Source organism: Dipodomys spectabilis, unplaced genomic scaffold (assembly GCF_019054845.1).
Source record: "Dipodomys spectabilis isolate Male_0828 unplaced genomic scaffold, ASM1905484v1 ptg000169l, whole genome shotgun sequence".
In the NCBI taxonomy this organism is placed as follows: Eukaryota; Metazoa; Chordata; class Mammalia; order Rodentia; family Heteromyidae; genus Dipodomys; species Dipodomys spectabilis.
The window spans coordinates 1,940,465-1,964,275 of NW_024870846.1; the positions used below are offsets into that span (position 1 = coordinate 1,940,465).

General features: G+C 35.8%; 1 protein-coding gene across 1 annotated transcript in view; it reads left to right on the plus strand.

Moving 5' to 3' along the window:
• The window catches only part of Cdh7 (cadherin 7), a 104,692-nt gene that overhangs the window by 57,228 nt on the left and 23,653 nt on the right, over positions 1 to 23,811 (plus strand). The window contains exons 5-7 of the mRNA XM_042693490.1: positions 3,431 to 3,598; positions 6,461 to 6,648; positions 19,124 to 19,377. Coding sequence (XP_042549424.1) covers positions 3,431 to 3,598; positions 6,461 to 6,648; positions 19,124 to 19,377 — 610 coding nt within the window. The remainder of the gene's footprint in view (positions 1 to 3,430; positions 3,599 to 6,460; positions 6,649 to 19,123; positions 19,378 to 23,811) is intronic.

Sequence of the window (23,811 nt, forward strand, 5' to 3'; positions counted from 1 at the left end):
TACTTCTGGACAAAGACTATTTTCTACTGGTGGTGTCTGTCGAAACTCAATTGCTACTCCCTCCCCCCCCCCAAAAAAAAAAAAAACCTGCAGCAAGCAGCTGTTGCTCATTCATGGTCTCTCTTCTGACACGTGTTATCAAGTAGATAGGAGCCAGGAGGAAGCAAGTGTCTGTCGTGTCTAATTCTGTGGTCTTAGAAAACTAGTCCTGTTCCCTCTGGAAGAGAAAGGCTGAATGGAAAGAGCATTAGTGGTTTGGAAACTTAGTGAATTCAGGTAACAGTTGTTATTTCTAGTTAAAAAGTAAAGTATTTCCTCATTTGATTAGATCCTAAAGAAAGCTAGGGTTTTTTTTTTTGTTTGTTTGTTTTGTTTTGTTTTCTTCATTAGTGGAACATTAATTGGCTCAAAGTGCTGTCAAAACTGTTGACTTCATTGTAAGGATGCAAAATCTCAGTAAGTTCAACTTTCACAGTGGAGTGGAGTGTTTTTCTCCTGATGGGCTCCAGTGATTACCGGGGACCGTTAAATCAAAGTTGGAATACACGAAGCAAGGCTTCAGCAGGGGCTTCCTACACTGTGGTAATTTCAGAAATGATTCTTATCTGTTGGAGATAGCTCAAAATTATAATAAGATGCCATGACAACCAAATATGCTCTAAAACAACAACAACAAAAAAACAGAAACACACACACAAAAACAAAGGAAAACAGTTGTCAGATGTGATGACTGTACTCCTACCTACTCAGGAGGCTGGGGTCCGAGGGTCAAAGTCCATAGATAGGAAGGGCAAGTACATTTGTGGGACTCTTATTTCCAATTAACCATCAAAAAGCTGGAAGTGAAGCTGTGTCTTAAGTGGTAAAATGGGAGCCTTTAGGGAAAAACAACAACAACAGCAACAGAAACAACAACAACAAAACACTGAAAGATAGTGCTCAGGCTCTGAATTCAAATCTCAGGATAAGCACAAGAAAAAAAATCAGCACTTGCTGAAACATTCAAGAATTGTCAGGTTGTTTTCCTAGACTAAAAAGCGTACAATTTTTGAACAAGAGCAGCACACATAACAATATTTTTTTGTAGCCACAGATTATACATAAATGGATAGGGTGAATAAAATACATCTATACAAAAGCTCTTCTGAGTACTACTTTCATCTGTAGTTAGAAAATACTCAGAAATCCTAATACTTGAAACAATACCTTCTCTAAAAATCTAATACCCTGGGCTAGGAAGGTGGCTCAGTGGTAGAATGCTTGCCTTGCATGCATGAGGTCCTGGGTTCAATTCCTTAGCACTACATAAGCAGAAAAACCCAAAAGTTGCTCTGTGGCTCAAGTGGTAGAGTGTTAGTCTTGAGCTGAAGAGCTCAGGGACAGTGCCCACACCCAGAGTCCAGGCCCCATGACCAGCATAAAACAAAACAAAACAAAATAAAATCTAATACACATGTTTATCTTATTATGAAAGTAGTAATTTATATTTCATGAAAATCTCGTAAAGTGTAGAGTTTCAGTTATATGACGTTGGCCTTACCAGTTCAGAGGCATTATGTCCACACTGCATTCTGGGATTACATGTGCCCCTGTGACTATAGATCTACCTAATAAATGAGAATAAATTGTGATGTCTCAGAAGTCTTCCCCAATATTTATGATTTACATTTAAATGTAAAAATAGTACCATCCACAGATTGTTAATCTAATCTAATCCTTCCTTCCCTCCCTCCCTCCTTCCTTCCTTCCTTCCTCTCTCCCTCCCTTCCCCCTCCGTCCCTCCCTCCCTTTTTGTCTCTCTCTGTCTCTGTCTCTCTCTCTTATTTTCTTTCTTTTTTGTGAGGGTCTTAGGGTTTGAATTTAGGGCCTCGGCACTGTGTTTTTTTATATATAACTTTTTCATTGTGAAAATACTGTACAGAGGGTTTACAGTTATATGAGCAAGGTAGTGAGTACATTTCTTATCCAGCATTGTTGCCTCCTCCTTTGTTTTTCCCCTACCCTTCCTTCCCTCCCAGCTCTACAGCCACACTTTTTGAGCTAGGGTTAGTTCTCTAACACATAAGTCACAGCTTTACTCCCAACTTTTTGGTGATTGTTTGTAGATGTGAATTTCATGTATTTTCCTGCCTAGGCTGACATTGAACTAGAATCCTCCAATTTCAGCCTCCGGAAGAACTAGGATGACAGGCGTAAACCACCAGCACAAAGCTAGAATGCTAATCTTACTGAAATTTCTTAATCTAAATTCAATTTTCCCCAGTTATTCCATTTGCAATGCGTTCAATAGTTGTAGGACTTGAAAATTATCTTTGCACGTGCAATCACTCGCAAACTTTGTGATGATTTTTAATTTTGGAGAAATGTTACTTATTAAATTCCTTTTTACACATGTAGTTAGAAATGTGATAACCAAGAAACAGAATTATGCTCTCTTTGCTTAATTACCCTATTAGAAAACACTATGAGGTTTTCTGCCCTTCTGCTCACCTGGAGTGTCTTAAACCTCTTATAATCAGAGTCAATTTGAAAAAAATCATATTTGGTAGGTATATATTGATATAAGGAAGAAAAATAAAAGATGACTAGAGATTTAATGTTGAAACAATGAGCAGACATGGTAAAAATCCATACTTTTAATATTTCATATAGATACAATGTTTAATGGTCTAATGCTTAATTATGAATGCTTAATCAAAATAGTTACACAGATAACGTTAAGAGTAAATAAGCAAAGAAACACAACTTATCTCTTAGAAAATTTTAAAAAGTCAGGGGGAATGTGGGAGAGAAAGTTGAGTTCAAACATTGACGGTGTCTAAGATGCATAGTATTCATAAACTACTTGTACGAATGACAACTTCTTTATGCAACTATTTAAAGATAATTTCTAAAAACAGAAAAGAAACAAAGAACAGCAAAAGACAGACATGTAAGCTGTAAGACTCTCAGATAAACATTGTAAGTTTGGAGACAGTATTCATAAACCCAAGCATTGTGGTGGAGCAAACTAGGATTGGAAACACTAAAGGAGGAATATGAAAATTCATAGAACAGTAAGACAAGAATATTAATATTAAGACAAGAATACTTGTGTTGTAGACACTAATCAACTGAACTTTGTGCATATATAACTTTTGCAGTTTTCCCTGTAACATTGCAACAATCAATTACAATCCACGGATAGGCAGGAAAATGAAGTCAGTAAAACGAAAGATCATTTTGTTGCTTTCAGTCTGAATAAGGCTGCATGTTCTCTGTCCTTCAATGCTGTGTGTCATGACCATATATGGTTGAATTTTACCTGTTCATCAAAATGGTTAGACATAAAGAAACCAAACGAGAAAAGGCAGCCACTTGTATCAGTGTTCATTGTTAGTGTCAATGCAGTGATTCATGATGCATTTTACTGGGATTTGAAATCTTACAGGAGTCATCAAGACTGCCCTCCCAAACATGGATAGAGAGGCTAAAGACCAGTATTTGCTTGTCATTCAGGCAAAGGATATGGTTGGCCAAAATGGCGGGCTGTCAGGAACCACCTCGGTCACTGTGACACTAACTGACGTCAACGACAACCCACCCCGCTTCCCACGAAGTAAGTGTCCTTTGCTTCAAGAACTCTCTTTGCCTGCCTCAGGAAACATTCTAGAGTATTTTTAAAAATAGTTGCTAAGCAGAGAATTTTCTTACTGCATTCTCCCACAATTGCATTGCCTGAGGGTCATGATCTTAAGTAGGTAACAGGCAATCATCAGGTTACCAAGAAGCACGAAGCCAGATGTCTCCAAAGGAAAATGATTATTTTTTTCCTTAATCATATATTGAACACGGGCAAATATTCATGGTATTTATTGATGTGTCTTTTTGCATCACAGACTTATTTGTGTTTGGTGTGTTAGGAAGATGATGGTAATTACTGTAACAATTCTTCACCCTCAGAATATTGCCTTGTCCTTAAAGACTAAATCAAACTTATACATCATTGGATAAAGTAATTGTTGACACATAATCTGTAGAATGTATATTCCCTTTAGTATTTTCATAGATATACATTTCATATATTATTATTATTAGTTTGTCCCTATGGCACATTCTGTTTCAAATGAAATGTTTCAAAAGAAATCAATTGAAAGCAACAGTACAACACATTGCCTCAACCTCAATTCTATCTTGACCGAAGTAGGTTTTGATTTACTGAAGCAAAAGTCAAAACACTCCCAATTCTATGTAGAGGTGTCTTGTTTAGAATGTTTCATTATGAGTTTTTTTCAGTTGCCCTATATATTGTTTTTGGCATGGTTCTTTAACTTTTTGTTACAGTGAGAAAAAAATCACTTTCTCATGCCACTGGTTCTCAAATTCTTGTCTAATGAAAGTGGGGAACTAAACTTTCTATAATAATACATGCCAAACAAGGAAGCTGTGTGAACAACCATGAAATCCACTTCTTCCTTCAAATAATCTTTCCTTAGATATTTCGTTTTACTTTTTTCCTATTTTTCATTATTTATATTATTATGCAACAAAAATAAGAGTACCCCTGGTCAACATATCTCAAAAAGAAAGGCACAAGGCTTTATGCATTTATCCATCCAAAATAATATTTATTGAAATGAACTCCAGGAAATGAAATCAAGGTCTCCCTGCCCCCTGTTTTTGTTTTCTTGCCTTTTTGCTCTGTTTGTTCATGTATGTGTCTTTGGTATTATAAGTGGAGACACAGAAATGAAGGGTCAAAGGGTGAACAAATGCAACAATGGTACTCATTGGATCCTATGTTGAAAATGAACTTTACAACTTGTGTGTGGGATGGGAAGGGAAAACTGGGAGAGATCAAGGGAAGGGGTGACATTTTCCAAAAGAAAAGTACTCTTTACCTGACTCATGTAACTGTAACCCCTCTGTATATCACCTTTATAATAGCAATAATTTTGTTAAAATTTATCTCAAGATTATCTTTATACAAAGCAAACTGCTAATCTTCAGTGTGTTCATGATGGCCTGACATAATGAAGTAGAAGTTTTTGTAAGAGTAATAATATAATTATCTTGGGCTTATAATAGAATTAACTGCCTGATGCTTCTTTAAATCCCAGATGACAAGAATTGGTCCTTACAGTTCTCGTGGCTTCAGTCGTCCTGCTTTCCTGGGACGTATACAGCATTTCTCGCTTATTAGACACCCCCTGTGCACTAAAGGGAAGGGAGCCAAGGGTGCCCCATTGACGTTTGTTCTCCTTTTTCTTTAAATTTTCTCCACAATTTAATTACCATTCTAACTTAGAAAGTTTCAAGTTGGACAAAGGACACTCCCTTATGTGTGGAAATAATAACCATCTACCGCAATCACTTTTTAAAAACACAGGAAGTATTCACAATTTTTAGGAAGCACAAACAAGTCTGAGCCTAAAACTATAAGTGATTCTTCAGCCAGAAGAACACTGCCTACACCCTGTCAAAAAAAATCGGTTCTGTCTTCATAAGAAAGCACCAATGCACCACCCTTTAACAGATTTGCTAATGGGAAATGGAGAAAAGGCCCAGGAGGCCTGAAAGGAAATAATCATGAACACAAAACAGTGAAGAGGGGCATTGTTCTGTGGCAGGTTGTGTTCCCCTCTTCATCTTACTCTGAAATGCTATTTTGTGTTTTTTTTATTTATTTTAAAAAATTTTTAGTTACAGTATGGTGAAAGGAATTATTTTTAAAAAGATATAAACAAATGAATTTTGAAAGTTGTCTGCTCATTTTCTTTATTCCTGCTTTAAAAAAACATCTCCTGTGTTCTCATACTATTGTGAATAAAATCAGCTCTTTAAAAATCCCAACAAGATAATTTTGCTCCTTGGTAAATTTATAAAGTAAAAAAAGAAAAAAAAGATGAATTTGGCCACTCACACTTCCTTGCCTCGTTTGCTGAAAAATTCTTAACAAAAGATACTCAGTAAGATGGGTGGCATGGCTCATAGCAAGAGTCCTGGCTACTCTAGAGATTGAGACCCACAGTAGTTTTGATGCCAGCCAAGCAAGAACACGAAGCCCTGAGCTAAATTAACAGCATTAACTTGTCAGAGATATTTAGGCTTGTTCTTGACCAACTGAGACCAAATCTATACTTTTTGTTAATATTTATAGAGTGTCCCTTATATACATTTTAGACATTTTAATTATGTTGAATTTATTTATTTTTATCATAAATCACAGTACATTTATTGCCACTAGCAGTAGAGAACTAGAGCCTCTTGTCTTGTTTCTCTTCAGGTTATTTCTCTACTGAACTCTTATAACCAATCTCTTGATGTGTTGTGAATTTTGTCTCTCTTAGCCCTTACTTATTGGAAAATGAAAATAAATAAGTAAACCAGACAAAAATGCTGTCTTAAAAACTCCAAATAATGAAGCATGATGGCTGGCTTGGTATATGGTGCTGTTCATGTCTTATTTTGAACTTCACAGGGTCTTACCAGTACAATGTCCCAGAATCCTTGCCAGCGGCCTCAGTTGTGGCCAGAATCAAAGCTGCTGACGCAGATATAGGAACTAATGCAGAAATGGAATACAAAATCGTAGACGGCGATGGCCTGGGGATTTTCAAAATATCTGTAGACAAAGACACGCAGGAAGGCATCATTACCATTCAGAAGGTAATATCTGCTGTGTCCTTGTTTTTATTTTCATTTCTATAAGGACGGCACCACAGAGGACACCACTGTTGGTTGAGGGAAAATGTGAGAGACGAATGAAATGGTCAGAGGGAATCATTGGCATTTTAACTTTAAAATAATAATTTATTTTTAGGTCTCAGTCATTGGGAAACTTCAGTGGCATTTGTAATAATTTTCATCAGTTCTACTGTCTGAATAGACCTATATCCTTTTTTGCAGCACCAAAACAATTAGACACTCTCGGCTGGGAAGTTGGCTCAGTGGTAGAGCACTTGCCTTGCATGCCTGAGGCCCTGGGTTCGATTCCTCAGCACCACATAAGCAAAAAGAAAAAAGCCGGAAGTGGCGCTGTGGCTCAAGTGGTAGAGCACTAGCCTTGAGCTGAAGAGCTGAGGGACAGCGCCCAGGCCCAGAGTTCAGGCCCCATGACTGGACCCAAAAAAAAAACAATTAGACACTCTCAACTACACTATTTGAAAGATGTACTTGAACAGAGACATGTTTTGTTTCTTGGCCAGTCCACTAATGAAGACCTATGTTCAACTTGAAGACATTTCATGTAAAGTAGACACAAACATGTATAGATGGACAGAATATAGGCAAAAATAAAAGTAGAGGCTACATACAGACTTGTTATATTAGCAATTATCACTGCATAAAACTTCATTAGATAATTCATTCCTGTTTCATATAGAAATTCTCAAATTACTTAAATGGAAATAAAAAAGAGAAAAAAATCCAGTACACATGACAAAAATGTATGTCTGCCACAGTAAATTTAAATATATCCCCATAACTGATGAAATAACAAATACATTTTATTACCTCTTCAATGTATATAATGATATTTGTTTTAAATAAAGAAGAGAAATCAAAGATGCTATGTAGTATTATAGGGAATTTGATATATTCCAAATATTTAAAATCCTTAATATTATAAAACTCTAACATCTTGAAGACTGAAATATGTATCAGCATGGAAAACCAGGTATATAACTGTAATTAACACTCACTGATAATTAACATATCAATACAGAAAGTTTTATTTTAGTGTTATACTAAAACATATGTTTGATTTCAGGCCAATAGACAAAACACTGCTGTAATTATTTCCAGTGGACAGCTGCTATTTGAGCTCAGCTGGTAATAATCTTTGTATGTAAGTTTTAATAAGTAGGATAGGCAAACTGTTGGCAAAATGTTTTATTTTGTGGTCTAAGATAAAAAGAACATTATAAGAGCTCAAATATTTCAAAGATGTGTGAATTCAACTTGCTAAAGTATTTTTAATATAATTTGAAAATATTTTTACTGATTCTTTATGTATGTTATATAAGACGATGGCAAGAATCATGTATATATGCATATATAAGCAATATGTATATTATATTATATGGTATATAAACTTGATATATATTATATATGTGATAAAATGGAATATAAATTTTTAAAAAATTTTGGCATGTAAAATTTTGGAATGGACTTTTGTTGTGGTTGTTGATAGCATCCTGACTAAAACCAAGAAACTCAGAAATAAGATAAAGGAAGTTTCCTGGAATCATTCTTAGCATATTTTCAGATTTTCCCTGCGATATGCAGAATACTGTGAGCAGGATACCAACTTGAGTTATTTGTGAGTACATCTTTCAGTCCCTCTGATATATCAGAATACTTTTATAAGAAAATTGATAGTTTGTTGACAAGATTAATATTAAGGTAAATAATTATTTGTTTTGATGGCTCCAAGTATGTAAATATCACTTTTATTCATAGTTATTTAATAATCATTTGTATAGAAATTTGTACTTATCTCTAGTGCATTCATGATATCACCTGGACTTAATTATTTTATATTATAAAAAAATCTTTGCATATTTTCTCATGAATAATGTGTTCCTATAGAAAAATACAATTTTTCCAGTTTTGAGAAATTATTGTAATATTCTCAAATATTTACATATATTATAACTAATGCAATGTATTAAGTATGATACATACACACACACACATATATGTATATACACAGACAAATGTCTTATATAAGTGTCTTATCTGAGCAGCAGGGAAAACAGAAACACTATTCTTCATTGACATAAAGAGCTGTAGATTTTTAAAGGGCATTGTGAGAGATTACTCTTAAATATGTGTTTCTCCAGTGCTAGATAAAATGGATAATGTGATAAAATAAGCATAATAAATGAAACAGAATATTTCTGTGGAGGTTCATATAAAGTACAATTTAATCATCCCTCCTCTACTGAAATAAACATCACAATTTAGTCTAAGTTATAAAGGCTGCGAAAAGAATAGTGTTAACCAGTTAGAACGATGTGCATGCTACTTCTTGGGTATTTACAAATGATTGTGTGGGGATGTTTACAAGCAGTGACATAGGGATTGTAAATTCACAAAGTGAATTTTACTTGAGTAAAATCTGTGGTTTTCATTCCACCTAGAATTCCTCTCTTACATATTTTCATACTTGAATTTATGACTTAGGACCTTGAGTAAGGTTTTTTTCTCCTCCATGGAGACATGTCAATTCTTCCTTTAATGTAGTTTTGTTTTCTACATAAATCCTCAGTTGGAATTAAACATGGAATTTTTCTTCAATATAGCATGTTACTAGAGGTAGAGCACAGTAAAACATGGGCATTTTCAAGATGCATTTCCTTTGAAGGATAAATACAACTCCCAGCGTCTGGCACCTAAATAAGTTGCTTTGTGGCTCACATTGTCACACATCCAAGAAGACAAACATGGGTCTCCTGAGGACAAATCTACTGTGGGATCTCCATAATCTCCTCTTGTCCACACCTACAGGAGGCAAAATGAAGTCAAAGAATAAATACTACCATGTAGACATTGATGGTGCTGGCTTCCTCCAAGTGCGCTGGGGGTGTTAGGTAGGGGGTCCCTCCCGGATTCAGCTGCACAGATTTGGGATATGTGAAGTCAGTTTTCGTAACTACTACTTGCAATAAAGGGGAGCTGAGTCTAAAGCCACGTGTGTTTTTTCACTACTTCTTCAATGTATCCCTGATGTGTGGTGAAGAAAAATCACACTGGTGGCATTTCCATTTTATTTATTTCTTTCTTCTCATTACATTTTTCCTTGGGAGATTTTACTCAATTAATTGAGCTGCCAAGTATAGGCAGTTCACAGCATGCATCTCAAAGACACTGACCCCATTTTGCCAGGAAAGGAATACATTTTTGATCATTTTAGTAAAGAGACTGAAATTTTAAAAGACTAACATAATGGTGCTGATTTGGTGGACTATTGAATTTCAGGCAATATTTTTTCCCATTCCATTATTTGGAAGTCTATGTGCTTACAAGTAAGAATATTTTTACAACATTATGCACATGAGTTCAATCTGCTTATCACAGTGTGATATTAGCTGTGATTGAGTAATCAGGATCAGAGATTAACAACAAGCTTCACCAAGAAAGGAAAGAGTAGGACCATATTAGCTGAATGATTATATGAATCTAAATGTCAGGGCATGACAGATATGATCAAAACAGGACAAAAGGCAGTACACCACCTGCACATATGCTGAAAACTCAGCATATGTGTGGGTCTAAGATATCTTCTAATAAGTACATCCTGAAATGGAAATGTCTAAATAAAAGTAAAATATGCCTTACTTCTGTATTTTTATGTGGTATGTAGATTCATAAATGGGCTGCAAAAAGCAGAATTCAAGAAAGAGAAGTCTAAGAAATAGGTATGTTATAATTTAGTCATTATATCAAGAGAGTAAAAGGGAAACCTCCAGGACAAGGAAAATATTTCAAATTTGAGTAAATGTTAGTGTTACTATGATGTCCTCTGAAATAAGAATGGGGGGATGGTCTGGAATATGTTATTTTTGATGTGCACACATACATACATGTACTATACAGGTAGATATGCTTATGTGGTTGTAAATAAAGATGTGAAACTCAAGGAAATGGTCTGGATTAAAATTTTAGAAAGAGGTTTCACGTGCACAAACGTGGCAGTCAAAATTAAAGGGGTGATTGTTAGTATCTTTGAAAACCATATACACAAACTGAACCTGACCATTTTTGTTTTCATGGAATAGGAAAATTCTGAAAACAAAAATCGGTCATAAAGTAGTAATTTCCAGGATGAATGTATGTTAGAGGGTTTAAAAACCACGAATTGGGAAACATCCTAAGAAACAAGATTTAATATTCATATACAGGAAAAGGAACTGAATATCAGAGTAATAATTTGAAGGGAAATTTTGAGGGCTCTTAGATTAGAAGATTCAAGAGACACGAAATCAGAATTCAGTTTGGTGATTCAAGTCTCATATTGTAGTCCATTTTCCTACGCAATGCTTCCATGCCATGTCAGCATCTGAAGATATCTCTTCTCACCCCTTTCCTCTCTGTAATTGTATCTGTAATTTATTGCTGCCTAACAACAATCTGAGGTTAGTGTTTTAAAAGCAAAGTAAGCCTTTTGCAGGTTATCCCAGTCTGGGCTGTTTTCTGCTCGTCGTCCCTGGACACACACAGGCACCCGTGGTCAGCTAACTGGCCACTCCTGGAGTGTGCAGCTACAGAGATAGTTGCCTATTTGATTGTGCACCAGGAAGGTGGATGTGTATCTGCCAGGAGTTACTCTAAGACCTAGGCTAGTGGGCTGGGAAGGTGGCTGGGTGATAGAGTGCTTGCCTTGCATGCATGAGGCCCTGGGTTCAATTCCTCAGCACCACATAAGTAGAAAAAGCCAGAAGTGGTGCTATGGCTCAAGTGATAGAGGGCTAGCCTTGAGCTGAAGAGCTGAGGGACAGTGCCAGAGTTCAGGCCCCACAACCAAAAAACAAAACAAAACAAGACAAACAAACAAAAACTTAGGCTTGTGCCTAAGACAGATACTAGGTAGTCTCTGAATGCTGCTATCTAGTAGTGAAACAATAGGATGCTGGCACATTATGTTGACAAAATTTAGAAACAGAAAAATCCAGATTTGAGTAAGGAATGGAGGAGGAAAGAAGAGAGAAAATAACAGCGATTTTAGACTAAGGAATAGAAGAAACATACCTTGAGTCTCAACTCTTCTGCAGAGAGACTAAATAACTTTAACCACTGATGATCATACTGTCAGGAAATGGTATTTTAGTTCCCTAAACACCTGAAAAACAAAATGAAATAAAACAGAAAAATCTTCAGGGAGAAAGGATTTCTCTGATACCCAGGTCCAGAGACGCCAATCGTTTGATTCATTCCTGGGGGTCTGCAGGAAGTCAGCGCTGGCATCACCGCAGAGAGGTTTGCACAGATCTGAAGCTCTGATGGGAGCCTGGAAGCAAAGGGAAAGAGCAAGGTGCCTGGGGTGTGGAGCAGCACCTAGCACATGCCCCACGGAGCGCCACCTCTGGTAGTTTAGCAAACTTCCCAATAGTGCTCTACAAACGTAAATTTGTCAACAGATAAGGTTAAAGCCCTCATGATTGGTTCAGCATCTAGATTCACCACCAATGGCCACAACTGATAAGCTTTTGTATGGCCATTCCATATTCAAACAATAAAAAGAAACAGCAAAAGTAAGATAGTATCTCAGTTTTGCTACATTCCACCACTATCTTCTCTCCTCAGATCAAATAGGGGCTGGGAAGGTGGCTCAATGGTAGAGCGCTTGCCTTGCATGCATGAGGCCCTGGGTTCGATTTCTCAGCACCACATAAGCAAAAAAAAAAAAAAAAAAAAAAAAGATCAAGAGATATTTGCCACTGTTTGATGGAAATCTCTAGCAAAATATAGGCTGAAGTATCACTGGATTGTGCTCTGGATTCAAACCTTCTATAGAATGATTGACAGTGCCAGTATGGCTTGTGGAGAAATACATACATCAACATGGCAAATGAATACCACTCAGGTTTTGCATTTGGCTAGAAAAATAGACATTTGTAAATGTAGTCATATAGGGTTTTATTTTCGTGTGTTATGATTGGGTGTTTTGTTGTTGTTATTGTACTTTTTGCTTGAAAAACCATAAAAGATCACATATACTCCCAGTAGCAGGTTCTGTTAAATAAGACAGGACCCTTCCCAAAGAGACACATGGAATCTGTGAATATGTCACCTCACGTGGCCAATGGAAATGTGCTGGTGTGGGTCCATTAAAGAGCTTTTAAAAATGTTAGATTATTCTGGACCCTATAATATTATTGTTCAATACAAGCAGAGAGATGCTTGTAAGAGGACCACAGGGTAAAGGAGGGTTAAAAAAGACAGATGCATATAAAAAGATTAAATGCTAAGCTTTAAAGATGGAGCAAAGGGCTGGGAGCCAAGAATACTTGTCTTTAGAAATTGGATGAATTCCCCCATGGGTCTTCTAGGAGGAATGAAGCCCATTAATATCCTGATTTTTTTCCAACTTATGACATTCAAACCTATAAAGTAATAAACTTGTTAACTGATTATATTTGCAGCATGTTTTTTTTATCATAGCAGAAGGAAATTAATACAAAGTCTAATGGGACATTTCAGGAGGGTGAAAGCTAATCCAAACAACAGAGCACAATGAGGAGGCATCATGGCTTAGGTAAGGGTCTGTGGTGGCTGAGTTAGGCCTTCTGCACTCAGTGGATCATCATGTATAATACCCTAGATAGCTTGGTGACAGAAGCTCTCATTTGGTCTTTGTCTCTTTAAGCTCACCATTCCATCACAGCTGGTTGTTTGCTGTATCATATTTATACATTTTTTTCCTGCCTTCCAGAGCCAGTACTTTCACATGTTATTTCTTTCTTTCTTTTTTTTAAGTTAAATGATCTGCTTCATGTTTCCCACTCACTCCCATTGTTGTTATGAGTCAGTGGGAAGACAGCTCCCGAAGCTACACCGACAAGGTTGCTAGCATGTGATCGTCAGCAAGAAACACACACGTGCTTGACTCCACTGCCAGATCTTTCCAAAGCCTCTGTGTAGCTCAGGTGGTCTCTTAAGTCGAGCTGATAGCTAATGAACAGTGAACAGTTAATGGATTCATGTTATGAAATTCCTACAACCGCCCTGACATGCTGAGGACTATAAAATCTGCAGTGTTAATGGAAAAGCATTTAAAGATTTATGAGGCTATCTTTGTGTATGTGTGTGTGTGTGTGTGTGTGTGTGTGTGTGTGTGTGTGTTCATCTGAGAATCAGAAACAGGCTACGTATTATATACTAGTGGTCACAGATTTGGGAAATCATATATGTATATATGCATATGTATGCATATACATATAACACATACACACACATATATATCATATGATATATATGTCTAATGGTACCAGACAATAGATAGGCAGATAAGAACTCTATAATTTGGGCATCCCATTTTGTATTTTGTGTATTTTTCAAAATATTTCTCACCTTTTAGCCAGGTCATAGATTGCTATCTTCCTAACTACATCTCCCATGTGGCTGGTTTTAATAGCATGAAGCACCACATCCAATTTACTTTTTGAGATGGGAACTTCCTAACTTTTGTCCAGGCTTGCTTTGAACTATTATTTTTGTGATGGGATTATAGTGTGAGACACTATACTCAGTGGGGATATTATGTTTTGAATACTTTGGAAATAATATCCATAGCTTGTTATAGTTAAAAATGTTAATTTAAATATTTTTGTTCATCTAAATGTTAATTTTAGAATTATAAAATATTGATTAAAATACTAATCTGGAAACTAGCACCTATAGTCATAGTCTTTTAATATGTTGACATAATTTAATGTTTTGGTTCACAACAGTCCTCTAATTGTTTATAACACTAGTAAGTTAGGAAGCCCAAAGAAAGGAATTATTCTGAATAACCTGATCTGAGTCACAATAGTCAAATAATCAAAAATGTTCTTCCATGAGGACTATGGGTTATGAGAGGGTGAGGAACTCTCTACGCATTATTACTAATATGTTCCCAAAAGTTGAATGTGTTCATCTACTGTGCTGAGAGTCAACTATGATAAACTAAAATTATTGCTGTTGTTATTGTTATTTGTGATCTTGAGATTGCATCCCAGGCCTTGCTCCTGCTAGGCTCACTTGAGATTGCATCCCAGGCCTTGCTCCTGCTAGGCTCACTTTCCAGTACTTGAACTGCACTCGGCCCTTTTGTGGGTTTTTGCTGGTTCTTGCTCCCTGATAACTTTGCCTGACTTGACTCACTCATGGTTCCCCTTCTACCTCTCAAATAGCTTGGATTACAGTCATGAGTCACCATGCCCATCTTAAATTTTAATTCTTAAAAATATTACAAAATAATAACTCATAGGAATCTAAAATGAAAATGGACACACCCAGTAATTATTTCCACCTATTCTCAATTTTCCTATATTTGTTTTGTTATTTTTTACACATTTCCTTTGGTTTTATGTACTCGTTGTCATTCAACATTCACTGAATCAAAATGTTTTAAAGACATCTACCGTAGATATGCAAACTTACTAGCTTGGAAGACTTGTCTGAAATAAAAGTCCACTGAATCCAGTATGGTAAAGCAGACAGGAAACAGTTAAATTCCTCAAAAGGAACCCACACAGAACAAACAGTCCACACCAACCCCACCCACAATCCCCTCCCTATCCAGCCTCCCCCCCCCGCCCAAACTATATGCCTGTAAGACTTCACAGGTAATGTCCATTCAAACAGAATGAGTTCAGATAACTTAGAGTTATAATATATAATTATTATTTTCATTACTAGAACACATTGCAATTGTCAGAGCAAAAAAAATGCACTGGACAAGATTAAACAATTAAAGAACATTTTACTCAGAGCTATTGCCACAGGGACAAAGAAAAATTTAGACTCAGTCTTAAAAAATTTTACTTTGCTAGCATGAAAGGGCTGGAGATACTTTAAAGGTTCCTTTACAAGTAAGCGTAAGTCTGTTGTAGAACCTGAGGTACAGGCTCCATCTTCTCTGATGGCATAACACTGTTTAAAAAATATTTACATCTTAAAGGGAGATGAGAAAGGACAGATATGACTAATTTTCTACAGTAAATGCTCTAAGAAAGGGAGGTCTAAACATACCTAAGCTGAGAGGAACATTGACCTTTTTGGTCACAACCCAGGGAAGGAAAGCAAAAGAAAAGTACCAGCAGTTCAGTTGTACATAATAAAAATATGTTTTGCTTTTAGAAAGTAATTGCTGATGACATTAGAGCTCTTATTATTGTATGTAAATGTAGAGAAATAATTCTTGTAGAGAAAACTTACTCAAAATTGTAGTTTGGTTTTAAGGTTCTGAGGAATTGTTTTCTTCAGAGAAAAAAATACCTTAACAAAAATGTTGAAATACATACTTGTTTATTCTATAAGTATAAGCTTATGTGAGCCCTGTATTTGGGGGAAATGTAAGATTTGTGTTTATTTGGTTGAGAAATAGGGAGAACATTAAACATTACAGAATGGACTAGATCTAATAGAGAAATGGATTCTCCAGACTGGAAGGAAATGCAGAGAGAGTTTGTATGAATGCATCATCAACTATGATATATTTAACATATAGACATGCATACAAACATATATACTGGTGGGCATAGAATATTACCAGTAGATGATAGCATATTATGATAGCAACTCCAGGATGAAGAATTTCCAGGAGGATTTCACATGGATCAGTCTCCAAAACAACATCATTTTTCAAAGGCAAAAACCTGAAAGTAAGTCAGTGTGTTTAATGAGCGTATATTGGGCTGGACCCTAAGCCAAACTTTTGGAAACAAAAAAAATAAGGTCAGTATTTTATTGAATGGATGTAATGTTATATTTTTTATTGTGAGTTAGTATTGAAAAAACTAAAAAATGGCAAGAGGAAAATTTGAGATTTTACTAGTTGTTAGAGTCTCTCTGTTAAAAATGAATATTATAATCTGACTTGTTCAAATATAGACCTTAAGTGCTGGAGAAGGAATAAAACATGAGCCAGTTACATTTACTTGAAAAATAACTTTGTCTTTTGGTTTTACAATTTGATTTGGGTTATGATTTATAATATTCAGAAAAAGGGAGCAATATTATTCACCCATGATTTAGTCTTCATTTTCTGTTTTTCTATGATTAGCTAAAATAATTTTAATACCTATCATAATAGAATATCAAGAAGAATGTATTAAGGCACATGGAAATTCTATAGAATTTAAGTTTCCCTGTCTGTCTGTGAAGAATTACAGACACACAACTGCATTCATTCCTTTATATGTAGCCCTCAAAGCCTTAAGCTAACTATACAACTCTTATAGGAACTTGGCAGATCTCTGTCTTAGACATTTATTTCAACATTAAATTTTATCACCCTTGGTGACAATGTTATGAAGAACTCTCTTTCATAGTTTGAGTACAAACTGCTGCTTCTATGACACTGATGTCACTTGACAGATGAGCAAGCATGTCTGAGAAGTCCCACAAAGGCTCTATGACTTCTCTCATTTGTATCTAAGTGACATATATCCCATGTCTTTGCTTTAGCCATCCTATTTGTTATTTGCTGTATGGGCTACAGGGTAACACAATTTGAGATTTATTTTCCATATATATATATATGTTTCCAATTATTTATAGTTTCAAAGATTTAAGAGAATCAGGTTCAATAGTACTTTCTTCTTTTTTTTCCTATTTGGATTATCTCAGTTATCATTTCCAGTTTACCAATTTTAATCTTCCTAATGAAATCTAACAGTTGTGTGATGAATCTCTCATGTGAAAATCAATAATGACAAACAGAACCAGAAATGAAAATATTCTTGCACAAACATTCTCTCCCATTTCCCATCATGCCACTATAGTTCTGAAAAGCAGATGTTTAGCTTATTGTGATACGGCCTGGAAATACTTTTATGTAGCAATGCCTTTTGTCTGTGATCTTGATTCATAGCTTTTCATCTGGATTATTTTATTGCTCTGATTTCATAATAAGTTTTAGACAACCAATCATCACAGAACGTTGTATTTCAACTTGACTTCGTGGTTCCAGATGTTGATGCCTCATGCACCTGCCTTTCGGATATGCTTAAACATAACTTGGCACAAAATAATTGCATTTACTTCTGTAGGAATTTTAAAGCATTCTGTTTTGAGAAAAACTTTTACCTGAGAACAGAAATGTGTGATTTTTCTTTTTGTAATATAAATAATCTGCATGGCTCTTTCAAACATAGTTGTGGATTTGCATTCATTTGAAAAGAGATGAAAATGAATTTTTTGACACATGATTTATATGTGTGTATGCATGTGACATTATAAATATGATCACACTTTATGTAAAGTAGAGTATATATCACATATGCTTCAGTAGATGTCATATATATAATGCAGCATATATACCATGTATTCTATTTACCTACATTTTAAAATTTATTTTGATTGACACCTGTATTGAGTTGGCATGTATGTACACATGTGTCTATGCCCAGTCATATTCTCATACACATACTTGGTACATTTGCATTATAACTGCTTTGATGTTAATATGTAGAAGTCAGTAAAACATGCTTACTATTTCACACCATTTATTTCAAGTTATTTATTAATTTCAGTAAATTGTGTTTTCTCAATGGTCACAGTGAGATTGGAAAGCCTGAAAAACATGCAACTCTGGGTCTGTTAGATAAAGTCACAAATATCTCTACATGTTATGTATATAATTACTACTGATGTTCACAGATGATGCTTCAGTAGGCAACGTTTAACTGTCTTTGGATTGATTTTTGTCAGTTTCTTTATGCTTTCATCCAGTCACTATGTGTGAGGAACACTTTAGCATGGTTAATCCTCTCTGAAAATTAGTATAAAGTAGATTCTAGACTACAAGTTCCAAACATCTTATATAAGCATACAGTGTGTGTGTGTGTGTGTGTGTGTGTGTGTGTGTGTGTGTGTGTGTGTGTGTGTGTGTGTGTGGATTGGAGAATTAAGAAGGCAGGCTTGATGATGCTTTATGGAGAATGGCTGTTTTCAGTCTGGACAATCCCAGTGTGCCTGACACTGACACTACAGTTTGAACGGCGGACAGTTCACCCTCTCCATGTAGGCCCAAAGCTAAGGTGCTTCCTAGTGCGAAATCGAATGGAAAGTGATGTTTCTCTTCTTTTTGCTTGTGAACTCCTGAGTAATGAACTTGCATGATGTGGTTGAAGGATAAGCATATGAATGTCTTGTTGCAAAATATTTTTAAATTCGGTGTCTCTCAAATAAAAATGTACATCTGTCCAACAGAGCCAGCGGTGGGAGTTACCTCCATAGCGCTTACCGTAGTCTTTGAGCCAGAAAAGCAGCAAGGTCCTGATTGGCATAACCACTTATTAGCTTTGAACGCTGATGGTGCACTTTCACGGCGGAGACCTTCCTATGCCTATTGACATTCATAAACGATAAGGCTGTGCTCTGCTGACTGTCTAATTGGCAATTTAATTTTCCTAATAACTGTCCTTTACAGGAACTGGATTTCGAGGCCAAAACAAGTTACACGCTCCGCATCGAAGCTGCGAACAGGGATGCCGACCCTCGCTTTCAGAGCCTGGGGCCTTTCAGTGACACAACCACGGTGAAGATCATTGTGGAGGATGTGGACGAGCCCCCCGTGTTTTCTTCCCTCCTGTACCCCATGGAGGTGTCAGAAGCAACTCAAGTTGGCAACATCATTGGCACTGTAGCGGCTCACGACCCAGATTCTTCCAACAGCCCTGTGAGGTAAAACCTTGATCTCCTCTTGTATTGTTTTTGCCTCCACATACCGGTACTCACTACTCCTGGAGCCATGAGGATGCTCTATAGCGATTCTTCATTCATAACAAAGGTAAAAACCCACTTATGCTCCTACAGAAGCATCTCATTTCCTTATGAAATCATCTCAGCAGAAAGGAAACAGGACCAAAGCAATGTAAGATTTTACTAACTCAAAAAGGTTCTCCAAGGGCATCATTGTTGAGAGCCCTATTTTTAAGTACTAATGTCATGTCAGGTACTAATCACCTGATCTGATTAAATTGGGGATTGATTAACTCATTTTTATAGTGATCTGTTTGGAAAGTATGCATTTTTTACTTTATTTCTATCTATAAAAATAAAATAATTCTTTATATATTTATAAGGATACTTACAAAGATACTTTAAAAATACTTAAAATTCCCATTAGGCAGACTTATAGCTAGATTAGACGTATTTTATAGTCAAATAATTTCATTGATCTAATATAGTTGTTTAAACTTTTTCTAGTATGCCAACTTTCAAGTTTTTTCTGTTAGCCATCAGTTTAGAGCCTAAGGTATGCCTGGGCCCATATGTGTACACACGTGTGTTTGTATGCACATGTGTAAGTGATACATCATCACTTCAATGAATTTTATGAATGAAAGGAAGCTGGAAAATATGAACAATGAATTAGACAATTTGAGCTTTTAAGTGCGAGAATGTAATCTTTAAACTGAAATTAAGAGATAAAAATCAGATTGTTATATCTAATATGTGCAATTTATAAGCTACCCTCAGATTTTTAGATTTAGTATTTTTGAATGAAATCTTGGCATTGTTTGAAAAGTGTCAGGCAAAGTATACATAATTCTTCCCTTAGTCCTTCCTTTCCTTCTTTTCTCCCCTAGCAGGACTTAGTAGAATTCCTATGAACTCATACTCCTTAGGGTTTCCCCATCTCTACAAAATGAGGAGGATATTCTCTTAATAGGATAACAATATAGTCTGTGTGCTAGAATGGTTGTGAGCCCAAAGTACACTTTCTCTTTCACTGTAATAAAGTAGATTCCTTTGTCTAAGATACTTCTCCATTTTCAACTTAGCCCAATCGGCCTGTGTACACTGACTTGGACAATCGTCATTTGTGTTTTATTTTGGCCTTCCATGTTCTGTACGAATATCCAAGTCTCCTGCCCTCATGAACACTCAAAACCAGCCATGTTGTAGGCATGGATGCTGTGTGCCCTCATCCCTGTGCAGGTTGGCCACTGCTCTTCCCAGCATGACCTAAGAGATGTTAGGAATGTCTTATGATTTCCTTTGAGCCAGCAAAAAAGAACAGTCAGTGCTGCATACTTTATTCAGGAGCTTTGTGGAGTGTTTTTTTTATTATTATATAAGAAAGGAAATGCAGATGATGCATTAAATTATGGGCTTTGAAAAATACTTTCCAGTGTTGTTATTATATATTTTGATTATATGTTATAAGTATTGGGGTTTTGAATGCCATTGTATTCCAAGATCAATGAAGTCAATGAAAGGAGACATATTTTATTTATAGTGAAGAATACCATGCATACATTAAAGAATAGATAATAGTAAATAATGTATATGAGTAAACATATACTTTCACTGAGTCATCAACTAAATTTCAAAATTATACTTCCTTCAGTGTTAAGCATGGTAGGTAAAATGTCCAGTTTTCTGAGACACCATGAATCCTGAGTCCCCAGACTGAGATGTAGCAGCTCTCTTGAAGCTATAAGCTTTGTGCTTCTATACGTTTAGAACTTTGTACTTCTTTGATGATTGAAAAAGCGGTATTGGTTTTACTCTAATCGTTTTAAATTAGGCCAATAGTACCAGATCTGCAAAAAAAGAAAAAGAAAAGGCACTGAAACTGGATAAAATTTAACCGTCTTGTTATATAATACTGAAGTATAGAATACAACACTTTATGTAGGAAATACTTACTGTTATGTGGAGCAAGAGATTGGAATTCTGGAAAGACATATGCTTCTGTCCCTTCAGCAAGAAAAGAGAGAGAAGCTCTCTCCACCTGATCCTTAGTTGGTACAGCACTGGATTTTTTTTTTTTTTTACCTTCTTCCCTAAAGTGAAAATCAAAGGCTAAGTGTAGCTCTTCTGTGAACATCTGCTCTTTCCTGAAAAGAAACTGGGCCAAGCTCATGACCATCAGAACACTGACATTTTAACAGTTTATGAGTATAGTATTTATAGTTGAAGGGATTAAATGAATCTAGAGGCCAGAACATAACAGTTCTAAGAATCTGATACTTTTGTATAGGTTTTCATTTCCTCCATTCAGATAGTTCATGTAGATCTAGATCACTATTTCATGAATATTTTGACTTCCTTTTTCCCATATAGAAATAAACAGTATGGTCACCTATAAAGGCAAAACTTAAAATTACTTTTAACACTTTAAAACAAAATTAGTGATTGAAAGCAAGCATGTTTCTACTTTTTTCTAAAACTAATTTATGTTGATTTTGGCCCATAGTACCAAATATCAAATATCTGTGGAACATGGAAGGATGGACATTGTGCAACTGATTCTGGCCGTTTCTTTGAATGGTAGACACTTCACTTCTGAGTTTCTCATCCAAAACATTAAGAGCAACCCGAGGAGCCTAGGGACCCAAGAACTCCACACTCGTTCATTATGCCACCCATGTAGACTGATCAATGCAATATGCATTTATTAAGAATTTGGGGACGAGAAGGGAAAAAGCAATTTGTTTAAATAAGGATACAGATTGAGCCATTGCAACAATGAGATGTACAAGATGCTATGTCGAAAATGAATTTTACAATTTAGGTGGAGCAGGAGGCTGTAGCTGAGGAAGTGGGAGGGAAGGGATGGTAGGGGAAAAAAAGGAGGAGGCAACAATGCTGGATAAGAAATGTGCTCATTACCTTGCTCATGTAACTGTAACCCCTCTGTAGAGTATTTTCACAATAAAGAAACTTAATTAACAGAAAAGAATTTGCTCTGAGCACGGCATTGGAGAAAATGTTCTATATGAAACAAGGCTGAATAAAATATTTCCTCTGAACTCTAGGAGCAACCAAGCTCAGTGAAGTAATGGGATCCCATACAAGTTAAAAAAAGTATGAGGAGGAAAAAAATAGTAGTGCAGTAACAGGACAAAGTGGGAGAGAAATCCTAAGCACACTGAGTCCACTGGGCACACGGCTTCATTTGAATGAGTGATAGCATATGCATAGCAGGAGCTGGGTAAGCCAAGGAAGTATGATGCCAAATATGTCTATGTTTTATTTAGGTGTAGGAGAAGAGTCTAGTGCTGAATTAGGAAATCAGCAGATTCATTTCCGCAGGCTACAGAGCAATCCCAAAGATCCAATGTTAAAAATAGCCAGTGACTTGGAACATGATTGCATCACAAAGGAGATGGCTTATTAAGAAAGGAATATACATTCTTTTCAGGATTTCTATCCATTTAAATAGAGAACTATAGTCATACTTATGTTCAAAGATAGGTAGACACAGTTTACCAACCTGAGAGCCTGTTAGCATTGCGTTTATTGTATGTTCTCAGATGAAAAGTCATAAAACGGGCTCAGAAGTGACATTATCCAGTGGGCCTAGTATGAACATATTTGGGAGATCTGAATAATTCAGCATGTGTTTCTCAATGCCTTGCATACATTCACTCATTTCGTACACTATTCTAAATCACTTAGAAATATCTAGCTTTTATAAAAACACATAGTGAACTAGGAACACAGAAAATGGTATTACCAACAAAGCTGGGTTATCTACAAAGTAGCAGAAATCAGTTCTGTGCAGAGAATTTGAGTTATTCTTTCTTTTAAAATGTTGCTCATTTTAGCATAATTACCACTAAAAAATGTAAAAGGAAAGTGAAAACAAAGACATGTGCATTGTTAGACTAGAATATTTATTATGTTTAGATCATTTTCAAAGCCTGTAAAATAAGAAATGTGTAATTTAATTTCTTTTGTGAATCATATTGTTTTAGAATTAGAGTGCTGCTCCCATCAAAGATCTGAGTTAGCTTTCTCAAACACCTCAAATCAGATGAACTTTATTCAAGATTTCATGTTTCCTAATTCACCCCCCATTTTCTCTAAAACTATTGAAACATTAGATTAATAAAGCAACACAATATTCTATAATCTTTTTCATGTGAGGGAGAATTATTCATGGGATTGGAAGATTAGAAGTAGCTACTTACCTAACTTCTATTGTCTTATTAACAACCTTTAATTATAATCAACAGAAATTAGCTAAGATAATTAATAGAAAGTTGGAATTTTCTTAAATAATTGCATCAAACTCAGACAAAAAAGAAAGAAAGAAAAAGAAAAGTTGAATCATATGTCTTCAGAAGAGAGAGAAGTAAAGTCCACTTGTAAGTAAGAATA